At 48.5% G+C, this 24,892-nt stretch overlaps 1 protein-coding gene across 1 annotated transcript in view; it reads right to left on the reverse strand.

Moving 5' to 3' along the window:
- The window catches only part of LOC115638758 (excitatory amino acid transporter 5-like), a 90,025-nt gene that overhangs the window by 53,355 nt on the left and 11,778 nt on the right, over nt 1–24,892 (reverse strand). The window contains exon 2 of the mRNA XM_030540726.1: nt 8,122–8,201. Within this exon, the coding sequence (XP_030396586.1) occupies nt 8,122–8,201 (80 nt within the window). The remainder of the gene's footprint in view (nt 1–8,121; nt 8,202–24,892) is intronic.

The following is a 24,892-nucleotide window of genomic DNA, read 5'->3' on the forward strand; positions in this document are numbered from 1 at the left end:
CAGCCCTGCTTGTCTGAATGAAATAAAACTCAAAGTCTCAATGTGTGCTCCACCAATCTCATTTCCTATAATAAATGTACATAGCTGCCTGAGTAAAGAGACACTTATTAGTGACTGGTACAATTTACTCTCTAAATTAATCAAAAGGCTACGCAGAGACAGAGAGCAACCCCTTCAAAAGCAGGAGAACTATTGCTGACTCGCATGATATTTGCTGCCTTTCTTACAGCTCCAGTGGCTGGAATCATGTCATTACCTGATAATCTCAGTTTTCATTATAAAAGAAAAGTAAAATTCTAGCCCTCGTTTAGAGAAAAGCTAAAAAATGTGAATTTATGAAATCCAAACCCAGAAGACAAATAAAATTAATTAATTAGTAACTTGGATGTTTGGAGTTGAAGATACTATGCAAGTCACTGTGGCAATTTTGAATTTTTTTCCCAGAGTCTGGGAAGTTTCACCCTAAAGAATGAACATTTCAGAGAGATAGGAGCTACTGGAAATAGGGGGTAAGATGGGAAACGCGCTTTAAGTATGGGATTCACTGTTCCACCTGCTATATTGCAAAGAACTTTAAAAAGTCGGCCTTTAAACAGAAAGGTCTCCTCTACCTGAACTTTAGCAGAGCTGGCATGTGCTGTAATTATTTCTGTAATCTTAGCCCTGCTCCTGCAAACACTCAGGCCTGGTCTATGACACCGATAACACTGACCTAACTATGTAAGCGTCTACACTAAAATTTCATTCCCGCCAGCATAACTGCCTTGCTATGCTGACTTAATAACTCCACCTTCGCGAGAGGCAAAAAGTCCAGGTCAAAGTAGTCAGGTCAGCTCAATATTAGTGTAGACAGTGCTTTGCTGACATCGACTGTTACTGGCTTTCAGAAGCCATCCCACAATGCCCATCACTGACAGTACAATTGGGACAAGTGCTCCTGGTGAGGACACGCACCACCAATACAAGGAGCATAGTGTGGACACACAAAAGTGATTTAATTACTGCAGCGGCTGTATGCTGAGATAACATAGGTTGACAATTTTGCAATGTAGACGTGCCCTCAGGCATTTCAGTAATTGTACAAACTTACTGGGGCTATTCATCTGCATATGTTTTTGCAAGGCCAGACCCTTAGATGAATATCCACCTTGTACAGTTACTGTGGATGGCTGTGTGCATATAGGACAAAAGGAGCACATGAAAATCATTTAGATGAACAGTACTAACTGGAACCAAAGGTTAGAGAGAATCCTCCAAGGCTGTAGTATATCTTACATATACAGGGGTTTTCAATTCAAGTAAAAAGTGAAATCTTGCACTGATTCCATTTCTATTTGTCATGTGTCATTAATGTATGCAGTGGTGGTGTAGCTGTGTTGGTCCCAGGATATTAGAGAGACAGGTGGGTGAGGTAATATCTTTTATTGGACCAACAGCTGTTGGTGAGAGAGACGAGCTTTAAAATTTACGCAGAGCTGTTCTTCAGGTCTGGGAAACCTGCTCAGAGTGTCACAGCTAAAGGGATCATTCAAGGTGAAATGGCCCAATAACACCTCTCCAGTCACCCGGGGTAAAGGAAAGGTGGGGAAGGCTACTTGGAGGAGGGTGGGGATTGTTAGTGGGTTACAGATTGTTGTAATAAGACATAAATCCGATGTGTCTATTCAATCCATGATTTTTTAGGGTCTATGAATTTAAGCTCCCTGGCTCGTCTTTTGAAGTTGTTGAGCAGGTTTCCTTTCAGGATGAGGACTGAGTGTGGTAGAGTAGATCACTCACATGTGGAGTGATCGCTTTGTGAAAAGTGTGCACCCACAGCTGATATGGTCTTTTATCATCTTCCTGTGAGAGTTCATGCGAAAGCATAATGGTTATCTGGTTTCACCCACACTGCTGTTAATGGGGCATTCAGTGCACTGGATGAAGTGCACCTCATGTGGTGACAGGTCCATGGATCTGGAAAGGTGTGTTGGGATGGGGGTGTTCATCATCATAGTAGTGGAGATATGGCTGCAGGTTTTGCATCTGTTCCAGCAGAGTCAGGTGCTACTTTGAGTTTGTGTGTCCTGGTCTGTGGGGAGCTTGCCAGGGAGACCCATCACATCTGCGACAGCACTCTTACTGAAGGAATTGCTTAAAACCATCTTGAAATGAGTCTCCACACAAATGGCCAGTTTCCTTCAGGACACACTAATTTCCTCCACAAACTCTGAAACATTAACCACCTTCCTCTCAACGCTATGCTTGCCACCAGGGATGTCACTTCCCCATACATCAACACTCCTCACAATGACAGCATAGCTGCCTGCCTCAAATATCTACAAGACAATGGACAACACGCAGCTATCCACCCCAAACACATCTCCAAACTCATCCATTTCATCCTCACCCATTACAATTTTACATTCAACAACACACACTTTGTCCAAACCATGGGAACAGCCATGGGTACTAAGATGACTCCCCAGTATGCCAGCTTCTTCATGGGCCACATAGAGGAAGAATTTCTAGACAAATGCGCCACGAAACTAATGATAGACCTGAGATAAGTCAGTGATATCCTCTGGACAGACAACGTAAACTCCTTCATAGATTTCCACCACAACTTCAACAACCAACACCCTTCCATTAAACTCTCTCTAGAACACTCCCACACTAGCATCAACTTCCTAGATACCACAATGAGCTTCAACAATGGAACCTATAGGCAACAATATACAAAAAACCCACAGATCACCCCACCTATCTTCACATGTCCAGTAACCACCCCAAACACACCAAGAAATCTGTTCTCTACAGCCAGGCCTTCAGATACCACAGAATTTGCTTCAAGGAGAAAGTCTGAGATATACACCTTAACACACTTAAAACCGTCTTCACCAGTCAAGAACACTCTGTACAGGGAGATTTCGGCAAATCAGTAAAGTACCTGATATCACTATTATTTATTGCTAAAAGCAGCCAAGTGAGCAGGCCGTAAAGTGGCCATGCAGTAGCCTTAGCTTAACCAAGGCAGGAGGGGAGGGAGGTTTGGGTGCCACAGCAAGGGCAGCTTGACCCTGTGTCCTTCCTGATAAGAATTGTGTTGAAATTGCTGATACATGTATTTTAGAAGAGCAGGATGTGCCCTCAGAAATGTTTGTTAGGGCCTCAAGGCTGCAAACTCTGGGGAAAAACCACACCTGGTTAATCAATGATCAGAAGGAAACCTCTTGCTTGACCATTGAAACTGCTTGCTTAACAAGTTTTCTTTAAGTGACATGTCATTGTTTTACTAATGCATAAATAAGGGGGGAAAGTTTGAGGTAGGGGGACTCTTCAGGACTGGACTCTCCCTCTGGATACATCTTGTGTTCCCCACTAGCAGACGGGCTGCTGCTGTGCCACTCGAGAGCCACACTCAGCTTTGGTAATTATCAAGGGTCGGGGGTGTTTTACTAATCTGTTGTGGATGTGTGTAAGTGCTTGAGACTAGTAAAGTTTAGCTTTAAGTGAAAGCAGTCTTGTGTTGTCCTGTTTGTGCCAGCCATCGATCGGTCGGACGGCCGTGTCTCCCCAGATTCATTTCCTGACACCACTTCGCACAGAGTAAAAGTAACAAAGAGCTTTGGGTTGAAAGAATGACTCCAGTAGCAAAGTAGTTCACACCATGGAATGGGACACCCAAGTACCCTGAAAGAACATGCTTCAATATGGACATGAACCCCTTCTGTCCGCACACTCCAAGTTGTCCATGCTGGAACCCAGATGAGATATCATTAAACAGTTACAACCCATACTTGTCGGGGACCATGTCCTGAAAGAAATCTTTCCTGACCTCCTACGTCTGGCCTTCAGACAACCGCTCAACCGCTCCAAGCTAATCATCAGAAGCAAACTCCTCACCGATACTGGTCACACACCAATTCAAAGCAGCACCAGACCCTGTCAGAACAACAGATGTAAAACCTGCAAACATCTCTCCACTGCTCTGATCAACACCCCTCACAACACACCCTTCAAGATCCATGGGTCCCACTCATGCCTATTGCAACCTGTGGTGTACCTCATCCAGTGCACTAACTGCCCCGCTAATAGCTACGTGGGTGAAACCAGATAATTCACACAGGAAAATGATAAAAGACAAACACACCCTATCCCCTGTGAGCGAATGCTTTTCACAAAGCGATCGCTCTATGTCTGACCTATCAGTCCTCATTCTCAACACAACACTTTCAAAAGGCGAGCCTGGGAGCTTAAATTCATTACTCTGCTAGACACCAAAAATCAGACTGAGCAGACATGCTGGACTGATGGCTTATTACAACATTCTCTAACCCGCTAACAATCCCTCCCTGCCACTTCCTTTCCCCCTATGATTGGAGTTGTGTTAACAGGCCACTTCACCTTGAAATATGTGTTAACTGCTTATGCTAAACAATCTGTTCCACCTTGTATTTAGCTGTGACACTCTGAGTATGTTTCCTAGACCTGAAAAAGAGCTCTGTGTAAGTCTGAAAGTTTGTCTCTCTCACCAACAGAACTTGGTCCAATAAAAGATATTACCTGAACCACCTTGTCTCTCATGCTTCATTAACAGATCTTATTGCAAATATCATACTGTGTTAAACAATTAACTATCTTGCTCTTGGAAACACACACATTTTCATGTCAGCCTGTGGAATGAGCCAGTGACTAATTTATCTTCAGCTGTAAAGTTCTGATAAAATGGCAGGATCTAGGGAGAGAGCCCTGAGCAGTGTTCAGCTGAGGAACAGATAAGGATGAAAGGTTAAGCCTGAGGAAAGCAGAAGCTGGGTTTATGTTGGTACTTTTCATTTTGGAGTTTGTTGGGGGATTCCAGTGGCGAGCCCTGTGTGTCCTGGCTCTGAGAGAAGGGTGAACATAGAGAGGTTGTGGGGAGAAGGGCTGGTTATAGGTAGGACAAGGCCCAGGAAAGTAGCAAGGGCAGGTCAGAATAGACAGACCTTGCCTGCTCACTATAGGGCTGTGGGCTGTAACCCAGTGGAGCAGAAGGGCCCCAATTCCACTACAAGTCACTGGCAAGGTGATGTGTGACTGGAGAAGGGGACAAGGACAACAGGGGGCCTTGAGAGAAGGGCACAGGGACCATGGGACCCAGAGTTAGGGCTGAAGACCTTTTTGTAAGGATATTTGGACTTATTTGTTGGACTTTGGTGGGACTAAATCATCGCCTGGCTAGAAGGCTGAGTTACAGGAAGGTAGCAGGGCCAGAGCAACTATCGGCAGGGGGATGCTGGCAAGAAGAGAGCCTGCTACATTACACCACACCCAGCCATGAGGAAGCGCTCGCGCTTGAATGGTGAGTCCACTCTTCTATACCATCCAAAACAGTGGAAAAGTTATTTTACAGTGGCAGGATAACTGGAGAATATGTACTGGGGGAAATGCAAATTTGTCAGTTACCTACTTAGCCACAAGCTGTGACAAAGTGGGGGGTTTTCTTGGTTTTTCTGTGTTTTCCAGTGGGTTCCATGCAGAGGGAGGGGGACTCAGTGTCCTTGAGTGTTACTGGTTTAACAACGGGAGGGGAGAGGGAGTTTGTTGTTACAGAGGACCGGAGGGGGAACTTGGGACCCCGGCCGATGGCCTGGAGGATGGAGACCCCAGCGACTGGTGACCTGAAGACCCAGCTCAGGAGTCACAGCCAGTTCTGGCCAGTGGGAGGACAATGGGCTGCGGAGAGAGGACCCCGGTGACCTGACCAGCCGGTTCCAACCAGAGGCGCGAGAGGAGAGCCAGGCCATCCTGTTTCTGACCGTGGTTCCCTGGAGAGAAGACAATGGACAGAGGTGGGGCTGGGGCCGGGGATATCGGAGGCCCAGCTGAGAAGCAGGGGGGCTCGGGGCTGGAAATGGGGAGCAGGTAGAGCCCACCTGGCTGCAGGGGGACTGGGATATGCTGTGCTGAGGGAAGCCAGGGCTGAGGCCCTGAGAGTTTCCTGTGCTGTGCTCAACTCTCAATAAATGCTGCTGTTTTATGCGGGCTGAGAGTCGCTCTGGTCTAGAGAGCAGGTTTGCATCAACCCCTTCAGAGGTGGAGGCCTGGGGTGTCCAGAGCGCATGGACTCCCTGAGGGGGCCCATGGCAGAGACAGACGTGCTAAGGCTCAGAGAGGTGAGGCTCCAGGATGTGGAGGGGCCTGACCCCGAGTGAGAGTGGACCCCCGAGAAGGGTTGTCGCACTGAAAGGGGCATCCCCCATGGACCGCACAGGGCCATGAGTGGGAACGGTCTGTGAGTCCATGACACAAGCCTATCTTACGGCCATATACCATTAAACTAGAAAGTCATACATTTTTAAGGCCAGAAGGGACCATTATGACAAACAAGTTGGACCTCTTGCATAATACCGGCCACAGAAATTCATCCAGTGACTCCTGCTTGTGACTTGTGGTTGAGCTAGAGCATCTCTTCTAGGAAGAGACATCTAGTCTTGATTTAAAGGCTTCATGTGATGGAGAAATCACCACAACTTGAGGTCAGTTAACTCCTTTCACTATTAAAAAGGTCTGCCTTATTTCTAGGTCAATTTTATCTAGCTTTAGTTATGAGCTACTGTATCTCTGTATGGTTTTGTTCCTTAGTGTCAGAGAGTAAACTCTGTTCTGTTGCAGGAAAAGGAGAAGGAAAGAAACCTGCATCTTCTGGATTCCTAGTTTTCTGGTATCAACTTTAAAGTATCACCAGCACCGAGCTGTTGAAACTGTTTTTACATTTCTGCATTTCCTTTTGACATGTTGATGATTCATTAAGTGACAATTAATTTGGAAATGTTACTACTTGTTTCCCCATCTTCTTAGGACTTACCACTATGAAAAAAACAATAGGAGCAGTAAGTATTGGAAAAGTGGCAGAGAAGTTGTGGCAGGGTGACGACTCACCGGCATGGCACCTCCTGCTGGTCATCCTGGGAACTAGCTCTTCCAGCCCAGAGTGCCCTCTGCAGGCTAGTGTCTTGCCTGCCGCTGGCCCCCCATGTCCCTCCTGGACCCACTACCCTTTACATCAGGGTTCTGCTCCCGCAGTAATCCCCAATCTGGGTCTCCCCATCCAGGGGAGACCCCAACCCCCAATCCCCACCTTGCCTCAGTGGCTACTGCCAGTCTCCATCTAGTCCCTACTCCCTGGGGCAGACACAGTCTGTAGACCCCTCATCATCAGCAAAGGGGGGGTTGGACCAGCTGCCTCTGCCTATTCCTGGGCTGCTCCTCTGCAGCCCTAGTACCCTTTGGGCCCTTAACTCGGCTTGCAGCCTAATAGGCTGGAGCTCCCCAGCAGGACCGGCTTTAGGAAGTGCAGGGCCCAATTTGAATAGTTTTGATGGGGTTCCTGCAGAGATGACTCACCCAGCAGCATTCCGGGTCTTCCATGGCACTGAAGGACCCACTGCTGAAATGCCATGGAAGACCCGGAGCGCCACCAGGGGGGTAAAAATTAAAAAGGTGCCTAAGTTAGGCACTCTTCTTTAGGGCATGGGGCCTAATTCAGTGGAATTGGGGGAATCAGCCTAAAGCCAGCCCTGCTCCCCAGCTCCCTCTCCCTTCCCCAGCACTGCTCCACCCTAGGTACCCTTCTCTGTTTCCCAGACAGCCAGCTCCTTCTCTCTCAAGAAAGCTAGAGAGAATGTTTTTTTTTTTTTTTAGCCTCTGGCCCTCAGCCCTCTTATAGGGCCAGCTGTGGCCTGATTGGGGCATGGCCTCACCTGTGTCTGCTTCCCCCAATCAGCCTGGCTTTTCCCCTGCTGCAGCACTCTCTGGAGCTGCTTTATCCCCTTCAGGCAGGAGCGGGGTGACCACCTTGCTACAGAAGTACTTTCACTAAGTAAACCGCCTATTGAAGTTTGTTACAGCATACGTAAAAATGGGCACAAATGTGCTTTTGATAAGTCATGCCTGAATTAATATAAATGCATATGTTACAATGTCAATGCATGCAAATGTGCAATCTACTGATCCTTGGTTAGAGGAGGGTTTCAGGATCTGAGTGTCTCCCTCCATCTGGCTTTGTAAAGAAGATGGCTTGGCTCCTGTAAATACATTTCCTCAGCACAATTTAATAAACATGACTTTTTATTCTTAAAGTAAGAGAGTTGTTCTTACCTAGAAGTAATGAGGGGTAGAATCAGCATTTTTAACATCCTCATAAGGAGCTCTCCAGGAAAAGAAAAGTATTGCTTCTCCTGTGAAAAGAACAAAGATTGATCAGGCCGGAGAATCATCTGGCAAGATGTAAATAATGGACATATACACACTGTTCAATGATATAAAAATTACAGATTCTCATTCTTGCAACAGATCCATGATTCCAACTTTGTATCTTTTATTAAATCTGTTCTCTCCCCATCACTGTCCAGGGATGATTGCTGTATCTTCTGGTCTTGTCTGGTTTTATGCTGTATAGGGGGAATGTACTGAGGCAGGCAATATGGACAACAAATAGAGTGTAAGCAAATGAAGGCAAAGCTAGAAAAGGATGTTAGACTAGTGCACCTGAAGGAGTCATTGGGAGTACACTGGTCCTGTAGCAAAAATCAGAATCACTTTCTCAACCACCAGCTATTAGTAATATCAATTCCTGGACATTGTTAGTTATCACTGTAAGTAGGGTCTGAATGAATTTTTCCCTGACAGCTAGCTGGGAGGAGGAGAGACTTCAAGAGCAAACTGTATTTACATGAACACACCTACTCTGCTGACCTAACCAGCAGATAGAGGGGTGTATTGATTGAAGTAATCAACTTGGGCTGGTAGTGGGTTACAAATCACTTTAGTGCTGAATGTGGGGGGAGTGAAATGCTGTTACCAATGTTGTTATTATTGTATGAATAAAGGGGAGTAGAATTATGCTGAACCTTTGCCAAATGAGGGAGTCATCCTAGGTTGAAAGGACCTCGTTAAGCCAGGGGATCGAGTGCCAGATCCCTGGGAAGGTAAGAAGGGTGGGGGCAGATGTCCTAGCCAGAAGGATTGTACACCCTCCTCAAAGGTTCCCCTGCTCTGGTTTAACCTGTTCCTCCCCAGTGTTCAAAGAAAGAGCTAAATAGGCTTCATTAGGAGCCTTTTTTGTTGTTTTAAATACTCCATCACTGACAGCTGAAATCACTTGACATGAGGTAGTCTCTCTCCCCGGCCTGCAAAGAGCTGAAGATCAGTAAGAGACTGATGTGCAGAGGTCACAGCAGAGAGGCAGGTGGCAGCAGAAGGTGACTGACAGTCAGTTGGCGAATGAGGGGCTGAAGAGGTGGTGAGCAGAAGAGTAGCCAGCTGCCTGATTACTGCTGGATCCACCTGGCAGAAGGGTTACATACTATCAAGAAGTTGGGCCTTATCTGCATATGTAAAACAGGCAATTGCAAGTGACATCCAGTGCACAAGTGCAATGGTGTACAACCTTTTCACTAGTTGCCCAAGGCATAAAATAAATTGTAGCTCCACATGGGGGAGCTAAAGTAAACTGGTAAGCACATTGTTCTGGTCGTCTATGTATTCAAAACTTTGAGATGCAACATAGGCGTCAGCCAGCGTTCCGGGTACCAGCCCCATGCAGTAAAAACCCATAACATGAACATGACTAAAGGACTGCCCTCCCCCAACATCCATAATGCAGGAGAAACCAGGGGCTTTGCCGCATGACCGGAAGAGTAACAAAACTGGGATCTGCGGGACAAAGGCAGGGAGCAAGTTCCAAAACCAAGAGCTCTGCCTGGATGACATCCTGCCAGCTGCTACCTCTTCTGTACACCCAGGGTGTTCCTGTGCCTCTCGTGACCTCAGCTGTGGCAGTGTGTCCTGGGGAGAGAGGCAGTTTCTCAGGTAACCAGGTTCCATTTAGGGTTTTATAGGTTAAAATCAACACCTTTAATTCCACTCTGAAGCTGATCGGACACCAGTGAATATTGCAGAGCACAGGTCTTATATGTTCCCAGCATGCAATTCCACTTACCTGGGCTGCCGCATTTTTCACTAGCTTCAGTTTCTGAATGATTCCAAGGTATAGTGCCATGTACAGCATTTTACAGCAATCGAATTTTGAGATGACTGTGATTAATGTGCATAAGCCTTGTCAAGTAGTGTCAGGCTAAGTACTGATAGGCCTCAAACTTCCGGAAGTTGTAAGAAGCAAGTACAGTAGAATCCTGCAAGCATAAGCATAATCTATCTAGGAAGCTTTATAGACTAAGAAGGAAACTCTGTAAAGGTTGATACAGGCTTGTGGTTACTATGCTCTGCAACCAGATACCTCTTGAGCTGAATCGAGCATTTTTGAGTCAAGCAAATTGACCACTATTAGCCACATAGAGAAGAGAGGCGCTGAGCACAGGTGCACAGTTCATTAGTTCAAAACAACCGCAAATGCCACCCTGGAATACTTGGCCACCTTGATTGGTTGACTTGTTTTGAAGCACAGCCAGCAAATACCATATAAATAAGATGCAGAGGCACACGTGTGTGTGTGTGTGTGTGTGTATGTGTATGTGTTGACCTAAAATAAATTGCTCTTTGTCAGACTCATACACCCTGTGAACCAAAGGGACTTGCACTTCGCTGACTATTTGTGCCTGGCCAGCGCAGGAAATGATCAACTGAAAGGTAACGTATCTTTGGACAAATGCAGAGTGAGATATGAACTAAAACGGTCTGGTGATGTTCGAGCTGGTTAATCTTAAGTCTGTATTAATACTATAGGTTTAATCAATATATAGTAACTGTATATGTTTTGTGCCTTGCTGGAAACAGGTACAGAATTGGTAAAGTTAGTAGTCTTATAAATCATAGTAGCTTTGCAAGCCGCTGTGCCTGTCTTCAGTATAAGTTATCATCAAGTTATCATAAAAGTCAATAAGAGTTTATAAATTGATTAGATAAAGTTATAAATAGGTCAAAGTTACTAAAATATAGTTAATCAATGTATTAGTATTGCATATGAACTTGTGTTGGTTGGGGATGGTTACAGTACACGTAAAGTCATTAGGCACATTGTCATTAGGCACATTCTGTCTGTGTTGCCTTTATAGTCATAAGTCATTAAAAACCTTTCTTGAGGAATAATTAGTTGTTAGTTTCTCTTTTGCAGACACTACTCATTACATCTGTGTTGGATGGTTGGAAGTAGCAATCACCCAGAGCCCCACTAAGGCCCTAACAGGAGTCCCCCTAGGGCTCTGAAGTGTACTGCCTCCTTCTATTAATCTCCACAATGACAAAGGTCGGGATAATGGTGGCATGATCAGTACTGGAGAAAAGGTCACACTCGTCTTACCAGGGGCAGATGAAGTGCTCTTCACTATGGCCAGTGCAGTGTCCTGCAGGTGCACCTCAGGATCTAACACATATTTAAGCACCCTCACACATTTTAATCCAGGTGACAAACTGTGACACTAAACTAAGTCAATAGGTTTATGCATCTGAAGGATGATTGAAAAGCTCAGTGTTCTGCTCTAATGCCATGCTGTCTTTTGGGTAAAAATAAATAAAATCCCCACAAAGCAGACACATTTCATTCTGGCATTTTTGAACTGGAATGCTGACTTTTAGACTGGAAACAAATTTTCATTGAGAATTTTACTTCAATTTTTTATTTAATTGCTTTTAAAAGCCCCCTCCCCCCAAAAAACCCCACCCTTGAGAATGGAACAAAGCATTTTGTTTGACCCAAAACATTTTTGTCCTCAATTTTTTGTTCTGCCTTTGAACCAAAAATGTTGATTATTTGCATGGCTCTACCCTGGAGGCCAGAGAAAGGCAGGCTAGGCCTTTCTCACAAAAAATGGTGTAACAGGTGCCCCTGTGCCTAATAGCTCAGTGGTTAAAGCATTCACCTGGTGAATAGGAGACCCAGTTCAATTTCCTCCTTTGTCTGACTCATAGCAGGGCATTAAATGCAAGTCCCCCATCTCCCAGGTGAGTGTCCTACTCACTGGGCATTTTGGGTCTGGGGCTCTCTCAATCTCTCCTGTTGGAGCTGTTCCACTTTGCATCAAATACTTAAATAAATCACTCTTCCTCTGCCGCATTTTGTGAAGGGCCTGACCTGCTAGACATGCTTCCAGGTGGTCTCCGAATATCTGCCCAGTCAGGGCCTTCAGGTGCTGAATGGCTCAGCCGCATCACGACTTAGGTGGCTTTGCTCATGCTCACCAGCAGAAATCTAGGTGCCGAGAGGACTTTACCTGCAGAAACTTAAGCGGCTAGGGAATGTAGGCATCTGCAGAGTTATTGGGCAGCTGAGCAGGGGGTTGGAGGATCTATATTTTGGATTTAGGTGCCTAAAGTGGCAGCTAGGTCCTAGGTACGTCAGTTCCTTTGTGGATCTAGCCCTAGAGTGGCTTGCTGAAGGTCAAACAAAAATCCTGGAGTGCAGCAGGAAACCGAACCCAGGTGTCCCCAATCCCAGGTTAGTGCCCTAACCACTAGCCCATCCCTTCTCTAACATACCTCACCTGTATGCAGCCTCCCCACAATAATACTGCTACTGCACCCCGCTTTTGCCATTTCAGGAGTGTGTGATTTCAGCTCTGCCACCAGCTCCCAGCAGTAATGCTGCCTGCGGCATTTACCTTACTTTCTGAATTAAAAATGAAAAAACTGGAGCTATTTGGTTTGTAATCCCCTTGCTCCATAGTTATTAATTTTACAAACTCTTTTGGAGTTGTAGCTACTCTGAAACAACTGGTGCTCACAGAGAGAAATTTACTTCTGTGCACAGAGCCAGCACAGAGATTATACACTAGTGAAATCAAACGTCAGTCTAATTTTGAGGTCGTAAACTGGGGCCTGAGGCTTGTGTCATCCCTTTGCACAAAGATGAATTTCATCAACAAGCTGCAGATAGTTACCTTTAAAGGGATGAAACCCACATGAGGCTCATGGGAGAAGGTTTTGAACCTACTATGGTTGCACATGCTGCTGATTCCTAGAACTGAAACATTGAGCACGGGGTGGCGGGGGGGGACAGACACCAAATGTTCTGCTCTTCAGGTTCTTTCATCTGTAGTTTAAACAGTGCTGGGTGTATTGTCAGTGTAAGCAGAGTCAGGATGAGCTCTACCCTGACATCTGGTGGTGAATTATGGGGAGTGTAGAAAGAAATTTCAGGTATTTGCTTTGGCACACCCACCGCACCTAGCATAGCCCATGGCAGCCTGGGGTGGTTATTTTGACAGCTCTAGGATCCCCAATTTCTTTGTTATTGGGACAGGAGGAATAAAGTGTTGTCACCCTGATTATGTGAATGAGGAACTATGAGACTGCTTTATGACACAGATGTCTCAACATCAATTAAGTAGCACATGCTAGACAAGGGATATGGGTGCCAAAACTCAGTGAAATGAGAGAGGTTGGGGACCGGTGGGTGAGCTGGCCAGGGCCCCCTTTGGGGGCCTGGAACACCAATTGCACATCCTCCTCTCTCCACTGTTGAAGAGCAGAACTAATTTTTATTCCATTAAGAGTCCATGTAGAGGCTGCTGAGCTGAATTCACGTTGGGCCAATGGTGCATCAGCACTGGGGCTCCCCTACTACAAGCTGAAATCACTAAAAGAGCTAAGATCACTGAGTGCTGTGATAACTAGTGAAGGAGCCTGAAGATCTATCACTAAGCAGCTGGCAGAGCGGAGCAGTTTGCAGAATGTTGGAGCAGCCCACGGAACAGTGAGTGGAGTGGAGCGGTTTGCGGGGAAGGCTGGAGCAACTCACGGGTCGGCTGGAGGAGTGGCACAGCTGGTGGAGTGGAGCTGGTTGTGGTGAAGGCTGCAGCAGAACTCCACAGAGCGGAGGAGCAGTTGGCCCTGGCCCACGTAAGGTGTCACTTAACACCCTGTGTGCACCCCCCCACCATTTCCAGCCAGGCTGGGGGGGTAAAACTCTGCAGATAAACTTTCGAACTCTGAGGTGGCACTGACCAGAGACTTTCGGGTTGTTGGACTTTGGGGTAATTGGACTTAAGACCCTAAGGGGGAAAGGACATTGCCAAACGTACTTGGAGGTGGGTTTTTTGCTTATGGTTTGTGTTATAAACCTGTTTGTGGTGTTTCTCCAATGTGATGCCGCATTGTTTCCTTCCTTTATTAAAAGGATTTTGCTACACTCAGACTCCGTGCTTGCAAGTGGGGAAGTATTGCCTCCTAGAGGCGCCCGGGGGGGTGGTATGTAATTGTCCCAGGTCACTGGGTGGGGGCTCGAGCCGCTTTTGCATTGTGTTATTGAAAAGGAACCCCTCGATACGGAACCCGGCCCTTGTTGCTGCCAACTCAGAGGGGCAGAAGGGTTACATCAGTATCACTGAGGGCTGGTCAGTAACCTGGCCTACTCCTTGGCTATTAGCTGGAGACTCTGGCTTAAACCAACTCGCCAGTATCCCAGATTCCTTCTTCTGCTCTCTTCACAAATCGCAGGCACCATTAACACATGCCCTGCCCTCTCGCCAAGGGATCGTTGTCACAGCACCACAACTCTCTGGGGTATAGTTGGTGCCGATACCCTCCTTGCCCCATCACTGGGCTTGGAAGGATTACATTTTTATCTGTAAATGCTGATAAACATGGATTTCACTAAACACACACAAGTCGATGAAAAAATATTTCCATTGCTAATAATCGACATGTACAGAGAGGCAGAGAAAGAGAAATGCTGCGAGAACGTGTTTTGCTCGAATGTTGGCAAATTGTGTTTTAAGGCTTATAAAGCTTTAACTTTCTGAATCTCGGCAGCTACTGTTATTAAATTATTATCTAACCCCCCACCCCCACATAATTTTGTGCAATTGTGAACATTTCACTCAATACAAAATGCTTACTAATAAATGTCAATATGTGGTAAAATGATAAAAAAATAAAAAATTGACTTGTCCAGGCCTAGGCTTCCCTGAGGCAGTCCTGTCCTGACAGCCGCTGTCACCAGTAACCCCCTTTGCCCCAGTCGCTGAAGGCCCATGGTACCAACAACCTGCCTCACCCATCACTGAAGGACTGTGGTCACCATAACCCTGCCCAACATCTGCAATGCAGCACAGGGCCAGCCGACCGGGGCTCCTGGGGCTCAGAGTGTAGATTGGCCTGGAGCCTGGGCCCCTGACATGGGGGAGGGGCTTAGAGGCCAGGCTCCAGCCCTGCCCACTCCCCAGTTCACAAGGGATCTGTCATTGATAAACCCTCCCCACAACTGATGGGTCCCTGTCACTGTTAACGCCCCTCCCCGTTATTGGGAGAATGCTGTCACCCATCCCCTTGTCACCCTTCCCTCAGAGATTGGTGTCACTGGGGATCAGTCCCCTGTCACTAAGGTTTCCGTCTTCCTGATACATCCCTGGCACGGTTCTGGGGGAGCCACACTGCTCACCCATTCCTGGCCTGCTTCAGGGCACCGAGAGAGGCCCCCACTCAGGGTTCAGGCATCTAGGCATCAACATTCTCTGATGAAAACTCGCATTCTTCTCCCACCAGAGCAGGGATTGAGGCTGAAATTCGCTTGCAATTGCCTGTGCTTATTCCATCAGGTCTGACTATAGACCAGCACCACAGAGCTCACTGGTGAGCAGCCAGCTCCTGCAGGGCACAGTCCAGTCAGCTGTAGCGAATAACCACAAGTCCCCCAGTGTTGAGGGATCACTGGCACCAATAAACACATGCCCACCCACAATGAGAGATGGCCAGTACTGATAACTGCACATCACCCCACGCTGAGAGATCGCTGGCACCTATAACACCTCGCCCCCACATGCTGAGGGATTGCCAGCACTGATAACGTCATGCTACCCAATGCTGAGGGATCACCAGCACCAATAACCCCATATCCCTTGATGCTGAACCGATAACTCCGCATTGCCCTATGCTGACAGATCATCTACACGGATAACCTCATGCCCCCCCAACACTGAGAGCTCAGCAGCACTGATAACCCATACGCTGAGAGATTGCCAGCACTGATAGCCCCCCCACATGCTGAAAGGTCGCCGGCATTGATAACTCCACGCCCTCGACACTGAGAGATTGCCAACACCAATAACCCCATACTCCCCGACACTGAGCGATCGCCACCACTGATAACAGCACACACACCCACGCTGAGGGATCGCCAGCACTGATAACCTGATGTCCCCTGACGCTGCGGGATCCCCAGGACCAATAACCCCATGGCCCCCAACACAGAGAGATCACCAGCGCTGATAACCCCACGCCCCTCCATGTATCAGCAATGGAGATACAGATGAGCAACCGTTTTCATGTTCTTTCCACAGATGCTAATGCGGAGAGTGGAGTAGATGGTACATCTGAGGGAAGGGAGCAGAAGGAGACTCCACCAATTGGAAGGCATGAGATGCACTGTCCTAGGGATGGCGGTTCCACGACCACCACTCCCAAGAGAAGGAGGAGGGTGGTGGTGGCTGGGGACTCCCTCCTCAGGGGGACGGAGTCATCTATCTGCCGCCCCGACTGAGAAAACCGAGAGGTCTGCTGCTTGCCAGGAGCTAGGATTCACGATGTGACGGAGAGACTGCCGAGACTCATCAAGCCCCCAGATCACTATCTCTTCCTGCTTCTTCACGTGGGCACCAATGACACTGCCAAGAATGACCTTGAGTGGATCACTGCAAATTACGTGGCTCTGGGAAGAAGGATAAAGGAGTTTGAGGCGCAAGTGGTGTTCTCGTCCATCCTCCCTGTGCAGGGAAAAGGCCTGGATAGGGATCATCAAATTGTGGAGGTAAATACATGGTTACGCAGGTGGTGTAGAAGAGAAGGCTTTGGATTCTTTGACCATGGGATGGTGTTCCAAGAAGGAGGAGTGCTAGGCAGAGATGGGCTCCACCTAAGGAAGAAAAGGAAGAGCATCTTGCAAGCAGGCTGGCTAACCTAGTGAGGAGGGCTTTAAACTAGGTTCACTGGGGGAAGGAGGCCAAAGCCCTGAGGTAAGTGGGGAAATGGGATATCGGGAGGAAGCACAAGCAGGAGAGTGCAAGAGGGGAGGACTCCTGTCTCAGACTGAGAAAGCAGGACGATCAGTGAGTTATCTTAAGTGCCTATACACAAATGCAAGAAGCATGGGAAACAAGCAGAGAGAATTGGAAGGCCTGGCACAGTCAAGGAACTATAATGTGATTGGAATAACAGTGACTTGGTGGCATAACTAACATGACTAGAGCACTGTCATGGATGGATATAAACTGTTCAGGAAGGACAGGCATGGAAGAAAAGGTGGAGGAGTTGCACTGTATGTAATAGAGCAGTATGACTGCTCAGAGCTCTGGTATAAAACTGCAGAAAAACCTGAGAGTCTCTGGATTAAGTTTAGAAATGTGAGCAACAAGGGTGATGTCTTGGTGGGAATCTGCTATAGACCACCAGACCAGGAGGATGAGGTGGACGAGGCTTTCTTCTGGCAACTAGCAGAAGTTACTAGATCGCAGGCCCTGGTTCTCATGGAAGACTTTAATCACCCTGATATCTGCTGGGAGAGCAATACAGCGGTGCACATACAATCCAGGAAGTTTTTGTAAAATGTAGGGGACAATTTCCTGGTGCAAGTGCTGGAGGAACCAACTAGGGGCAGAGCTCTTCTTGACCTGCTGCTCACAAACAGAGAAGAGTTAGTAGGGGAAGCAGAAGTGGATGGGAACCTGGGAGGCAGTGACCAAGAGATGGTTGAGTTCAGGATCCTGACACAAGGAAGAAAGGATAATAGCAGAATATGGACCCTGGTCTTCAGAAAAGCAGACTTTGACTCCCTCAGGGAGCTGATGGACAGGACCCCCTGGGAAAATAACATGAGGGGAAAGGAGTACAGGAGAGCTGGCTGTATTTTAAAGAATCCTTCTTGAGGTTGCAGGAAAAAAACATCCCAATGTGTAGGAAGAATAGTAAATATGGCAGGTGACCAGTTTGCCTTAACAGTGAAATCCTTGCTGATCTTAAACACAAAAAAGAAGCTTACAAGAAGTGGAAAACTGGACAAATGACCAGGGAGGAGTATAAAAATATTGCTCAGGCATGCAGGAGTGAAATCAGGAAGGCCAAATCACACTTGGAGTTGCAGCTAGCAAGAGATGTTAAGAGTAACTAGAAGGATTTCTACAGGTATGTTAGCAACAAGAAGAAAGTCAAGAAGAGAAGTGTGGGCCCCTTACTGAATGAGGGAGGCAACCTAGTGACAGAGGATGAGGAAAAAGCTAATGTACTCAATTCCTTTTTTTTTTCTTTTTTTGCCTCTGTCTTCACAAACAAGGTCAGCTCCCAGACTACTGCACGGGGCAGCACTGTGTTGGGAGGAGGTGACCAGCCCTCTGTCGAGAAAGTAGTGGTTTGGGACTATTTAGAAAAGCTGGATGAGCACAGATCCATGGGGCCGGATGCGCTGCATCCGAGGGTGCTAAAGGAGTTGGTGGATGTGATTGCAGAGCCATTGGCCATTATCTTTGAAAACGCATGGTGAACGGGGGAGGTCCCGGATGACTGGAAAAAGGCTACTGTAGTGCCCATCTTTAGAAAAGGGAATGATCCAGAGGAGGATCCAGAGAACTACAGGCCAGTCAGCCTCACCTCAGTCCCTGGAAAAATCATGGAGCAGGTCCTCAAGGAATCAGTTCTGAAGCACTGAGAGGAGAGGAAAGAGATCAGGAACAGTCAGCATGGATTCACCAAGGGCAAGTCATGCCTGACTAACCTAATTGCCTTCTATGAGGAGATAACTGGGTGTGTGGATGAGGGGAAAGCAGTGGATGTGTTAGCAAAGCTTTTGATATGGTCTTCCACAGTATTCTTGCCAGCAAGTTAAAGAAGTATGGGCTGGATGATTGAACTATAAGGTGAACAGAAAGCTGGCTAGATCATTGGGCTCAATGGGTAGTGATCAACTATATCTAGTTGGCAGCCGATTTCAAGTGGAGTGCCCCAAGGACTGGTCCTGGGGCAGGTTTTGTTCAAAGCCCTGGCTGGGATGATTTAGTTGGAATTGGTCCTGCTTTGAGCAGGGGGTTGGACTAGATGACTTCCTGAGGTCTCTTCCAACAGTGATATTCTATGATTCTATGAGAAATCTCCAGTACCAATAACCTCATGTCCCCCCGATGCTGAGGGATCGCTGACACTGATAACGTCACACCTCCTCACTCTGAGAGATCGCCAGCACCAATAATCCCATGCCTCTCAACACAGAAGGATTGCCGGCACTGATAATCCCAACTGCCTCCACCAACGCTGAGGGGTTGCCTGCACCGATAACCCCACAACCCCGACACTGAGAGATCGCAGGCACTGATAACCCCACACCCTGTGATGCTCAGAGATCGGCAGCACCAAAAACTCCATGCCTCTCGAAACTCCATGCCAGCACCGATAATCCCACATCCCTTATGCTGAGGGATTGCTGGAACCAATAACCCCACATCACCCAATATTGACAGATCACCGGCACTGATAACCCCATGTCACGGACTCACAGATCGTGCCCATTCTTGGCCCCGTGCAGTCTTTAGGGGGTGCCCCTTTCAGTGCGACAGCCCTTCTCGGGGGTCCACTCTCTCTCGGGGTCAGGCCCCTCCACCTCCTGGAGCCTCACCTCTCTGAGCCTTAGCATGTCTGTCTCTCTCCATGGGCCCCCTCAGGGAGTCCATGCGCTCTGGACCCCCTGGGCCTCCTCACCCAAGAAGGGACTGGTGCAACCCTGTTCTCTAGACCGGAGTGACTCTCAGCCAGGGTAAAACAGGAGGGTTTATTGAGAGTTGAATACACCACAGGAAACTCTCAGGGCCTCAGGCCTGGCCTCCCTCAGCCCAGCACATCCTAGTCCTGCAGGCAGGTGGGCTCTGCCTGCTCCCTCTCTCCAGCCCAGAGCCCCCCTGCTTCCCAACTGGGCCTCCGATATCCCCAGCCTCAAGCCCCCTCTGTCCATTGTCTTCTCTCCAGGTAAACAGGGTCGTAAACAGGAAGGCCTGGGTCTCCTCTCAGCCCTCTTCTGGCCCCTCTGGCTGGAACTGGCTGGTCAGGTCACCAGGGTCCTCTCTTCACAGCCCATTGTCCTCTCACTGGCCAGAACTGGCTGTGCCTCCTGAGCCGGGTCTCCGGGTCACCAGGTCACCAGTCTCTGGGGTCTCCATCCTCCAGGCCATTGGCTGGGGTCCCGAGTTCCCTCTCCGGTCCTCTGTACCAACAAACTCCCTCTCCCCTCACCTTGTTAAACCAGTAACACTCGGGGACACTGAGTCCCACCCCCTGTGCATGCAAACCACAGGAAAACACAGAAAACCCCAAGAAAACCCCCCACTTTGTCACACCCCATATCCCCCTCGCTGAGGAGTCTCCAGCATTGAGAAATCCATGCCACCAGCAGCTGAGGGGTTGCCAGCACCAATAACTCTGTGCCACTGATGCTGAGAGGTTGTCACAATCATAGAATCATAGAAGATTAGGACTGGAAGAGACCTCAGGAAGTCATCTAGTACATCCCCCTGCTCAAAGCAGGACCAACCCCTACCAAATCATTCCAGCCAGGGCTTTGTCAAGCCAGGCCTTAAAAACCTCTAAGGATGGAGATTCCACCACCTCCCTAGGTAACCCATTCCAGTGCTTCACCATCTTCCTAGTGAAATAGTGTTTCCTAATATCCAACCTAAACCTCCCCCACTGCAACTTGAGACCATTGCTCCTTGTTCTGTCATCTGCCACCATGGAGAACAGCTCAGCTTCATCCTCTTTGGAACCCCCCTTCAGGTAGCTGAAGGCTGCTATCAAATCCCCCCTCACTTTTCTCTTCTGCAGACTAAATAACCCCAGTTCCCTCAGCCTGTCCTTGTAAGTCATGTGCTCCAGCCCCCTGATCATTTTCGTTGCCCTCCCCTGGACTTTCTCCAATTTGTCCACATCCCTTCTATAGTGGGGTGACCAAAACTGGACACAATATTCCAGGTGTGGCCTCACCAGTGCTGAATAGAGGGGAATAATCACTTCCCTTGATCTGCTGGCAATGCTCCTACTAATACAGCCCAATATGCCCTTGACCATCTTGGCAACAAGGGCACACTGCTGACTCATATCCAGCTTCTTGTCCACCGTAATCCCCAGGTCCTTTTCTGCAGAACTGCTGCTTAGCCACTCTGTCCCCAACCTGTAGCAGTGCATGCGATTCTTCTGTCCTAAGTGCAGGACTCTGCACATGTCCTTGTTGAACCTCATCAGATTTCTTTTGGCCCAATCCTCCAATTTGTCTAGGTCACTCTGGATTCTATCCCTACCCTCCAGTGTATCTACCTCTCCCTCCAGCTCAGTGTCATCTGCGAACTTGCTGAGGATGCAATCCATCCCATCATCCAGATCATTAATGAAGATATTGAACAAAACCGGCCCCAGAACCTACTCCTGGGGCACTTCACTTGATACCAGCTGCCAACTAGACATCGAGCCGTTGATCACTACTTGTTGAGCCTGACAATCTAGCCAGCTTTCTATCCACTTTATAATCCATTCATCCAATCTATATTTCTTTAACTTGCTGGCAAGAATACTGTGGGAGACTATATCAAAAGCTTTGCTAAAGTTGAGATATATCACATCCACCGCTTTCCCCGTATCCACAGATCCAGTTATCTCATCATAGAGGCAATCAGGTTGGTCAGGCATGACTTGCCCTTGGTGAATCTATGTTGACTATTCCTGATCACCTTCCTCTCCTCCAAGTGCTTCAAAGTGGTTTCCCTGAGGACCTGCTCCATGATTTTTCCAGGGACAGAGGTGAGGCTGACCGGTCTGTAGTTCTGCGGCTTCTCCATCTTCCCTTTTTTAAGAAGGGCCTCGCTGACTTCAAGATGCAAATAGCAGCTGTGCTCTCTGCCTCTGTTACCTGCAGGAGTGACTGTTCCTCATCACCTTCTGCTCCTCCAGAACCGATAACCCCACGCCCCCAGAAGCTGAGGGATTGCTAGCACTGATTACCCCAGCCCCCGCCCCAGCCGCTGAGAGATCAACAGCACCAATAACCCCACATCGCCTGACGATGAGAGATCAGAGGAATCGATAACCCCACACCCTCTGAGGCTGACGGATCACCAGCAGTGATAACCCCATGCCCCCTTCCAACACTGAGAGATCAACAGCAATGATAACCCCCCTGCCATGCTGAGGGGTTGCCAGCATCGAGAACTCTACGCTCCCCACTGCTGAGGTATTGCCATCACCAATAACCCCACACTCTCCAACACTGTGAGGTTGCCAGCACCGGTAACACCCACAATCTCTCCACGCACCCCCACGTGGAGAGATTGCCAACATTGATAATACCATGTCCCCCAATCCTGTGGGATGTGCCGCCCCTCTCCGTTGGCTGCCCCAAACACCTGCTTGCTGGGCTGGTGCTTGGAGCCGGCCCTGGTGAGCAGTGTCCTTGGGCGGAGGCCTGTGTCTTATCTTCAGACTGAGCTTTCTAGCTGCAGTGTTTTCTGCTCTTTTCTTTCCCTTCTCCCCCCTTTTTGACCTCTTGTAACCTACAAAGACACCTTCCACTCTCCATTCACACACCTTTGGCCCTCTGCAAAATGCTTTGCGAAGCTTGCAACAGTGTTAGCAATATACAGTGCTGATCTACCTTCCTGGGGGGGACTCCCTAAGAGGAGGGGGGCCATTGAGGTGTGAAACTGACGCTGAGAGATCGCTGGCACTGATAATCCCAGGCCCAGAGACACTGAAATACTGCTGGAACTGATAAACACATGTCCTCTGACTCTGAGAGATTGCCAGAAATGATAACCCCATGCCTCCGGAAGCTGAGGAATTGCTAACACCGATTACCCCAGCCTCCGCCCCAGCCACTGAGAGATTGCCAGCATCGATAACCCCTGCCCAACCCCTGACACTGAGGGATCGCTGGCATTGATAACTCCACTCCCTGTGATGCTGAGAGATTGCTGGCATCGATAACCCCTGCCCAACCCCTGACACTGAGGGATCGCTGGCATTGATAACTCCTCTTCCTGTGACGCTGAGAGATTGCTGGCATCGATAACCCCTGCCCAACCCCCGACACTGAGAAATCACCAGAACCCATAACCCCATGCCACCTAACACTGAGAGGTCACTGGCACCAATAACCCCATGTCCCCTGATGCTGAAAGATCACTGGCACCAATAACCCCACATACCCCGACACTGAGGGATCGCCAGCACTGATAATCCTGCACTGCCCGACGCTGAGAGATCAGCAGAACCGATAATCCCAAGTTGCCCGATGCTGAGGGATCGCTGGCACTGTAACCCCATGCACCCTTCCCAAAACTGAGAGATCAGCAGCAACAATAACACCCTGCGACATTAAGGGGTCCTCAACATCGAGAACTTCATGTCCTCTGCTGCTGATGGATCACTGGCACCAATAACACCACACTCCCCAACATTGAGAGATTGCCAGCTCCTATAACACCACAAAGGCCCATGCTGACGGATTGCCGGCACTGATAACCGCATACCCCCATGCTGAGGGATTGCCAGCACTGATAACCCTATGCCCCCTGATGCTGAAGGATCGCCGGCACCAATAAACCCATGCCCACCCATGATGAGAGATCGCTGGCACTGATAACCCCACATCCCCTGACGCAGAGGGATAGCCGGCACCGAAAACTCCATGTCCCCCGACACTGAGGGATCACTGGCACTGATAAAATCATGCCCCCTGACTCTGAGAGATTGCCAGCACCAATTACCCCCATGCCCCCTGACGCTGAAAGATTGCTGACACTGATAACCCCATGTCCCCCGATGCTGAGAGATCATTGGCACTGATAATCCCAGGCCCAGAGACACTAAGATATCGTCAGAATCAATAACCCCACGCCTCCAGAAGCTGAGAGATTGCTATCACCGATTACCCCAGCCCCTGCCCAAACTGCTGAGAGATTGCCAGCATTAATATCCCCTGCCCAACCCCTGACAATGAGGGATCTCCAGCACTGATGACCTCACATCCTGCGATGCTGAGAGATCGCCAGCACCGATAACCCCATGCCCCCAGACGCTGAGACATCACCGGAACTGATAACGTCACACACCCCCACGCTGAGAGATCACCAGAACTAATAACCCCACGTCCCCCAATGCTGAGGGATCGCTGACACCAATAAACCCATACCCACCAAAGCTGAGAGATTGCTGGCACTGATAACTCCATGTTCCCCGACGCAGAGGGATCGCCAACATGAATAACCCTCTTCCCCAGTTACTGCAAGAATCACTGTCAGCGATAACCCCTCCCTGGTCCCCAAGGGATTGCTATCACTGATAACCTTGGCCTTGGAGCAAGGAATACCAATTCTTCTGCTAGAGCCCCTGAATTCTGAGTGACTCATGGGGAGGGCCCAGGCTTGCATACCAGCCGGGCAGGCAAAGCAACAGGTTGGGGTAGAGGAACCACTGAAACCACGGTCCCCACCTCCACCTCAGTGTCAATGTATGTACTCAGTGTGGGGAGCCAATGGGTGGTTTACCTCATGTTTCGCAGCCACTCTCTTCTCTCTTCCCCTGACTGAGGCATTCATACTGCAGTCAGTGCTGGGGAAAGCATTCCCAGAACGTGCACTGCACTCTCTGTCTGGGAAGACACTGGCTGAGAACACATCCCAGGTAACTTTCGCTGTGCAAGAGCAGTTATGGGATAACTTTCCCTCAGGGGCAGATTCCCCTCCCCTCCATGGTTAGAGGCTGGCTGTGCCCTCACACAGAGTGCTGGAGATGACTTGTGTCTATGACTGTTCCCAGGCATATTCTAAGACTAAGATTTTCAAAGAAGCCTAAGAGAGTTAGGGGCCCCCGTCATTGAAATTCAATGGGATTTGGGCACTTAACTCCTTAGGGTTCCTTGAAAATTCCAGCTTAATATCCTACTTGTTCATAT

The sequence above is a fragment of the Gopherus evgoodei genome, chromosome 22 (assembly GCF_007399415.2).
Source record: "Gopherus evgoodei ecotype Sinaloan lineage chromosome 22, rGopEvg1_v1.p, whole genome shotgun sequence".
Taxonomy (NCBI): Eukaryota; Metazoa; Chordata; order Testudines; family Testudinidae; genus Gopherus; species Gopherus evgoodei.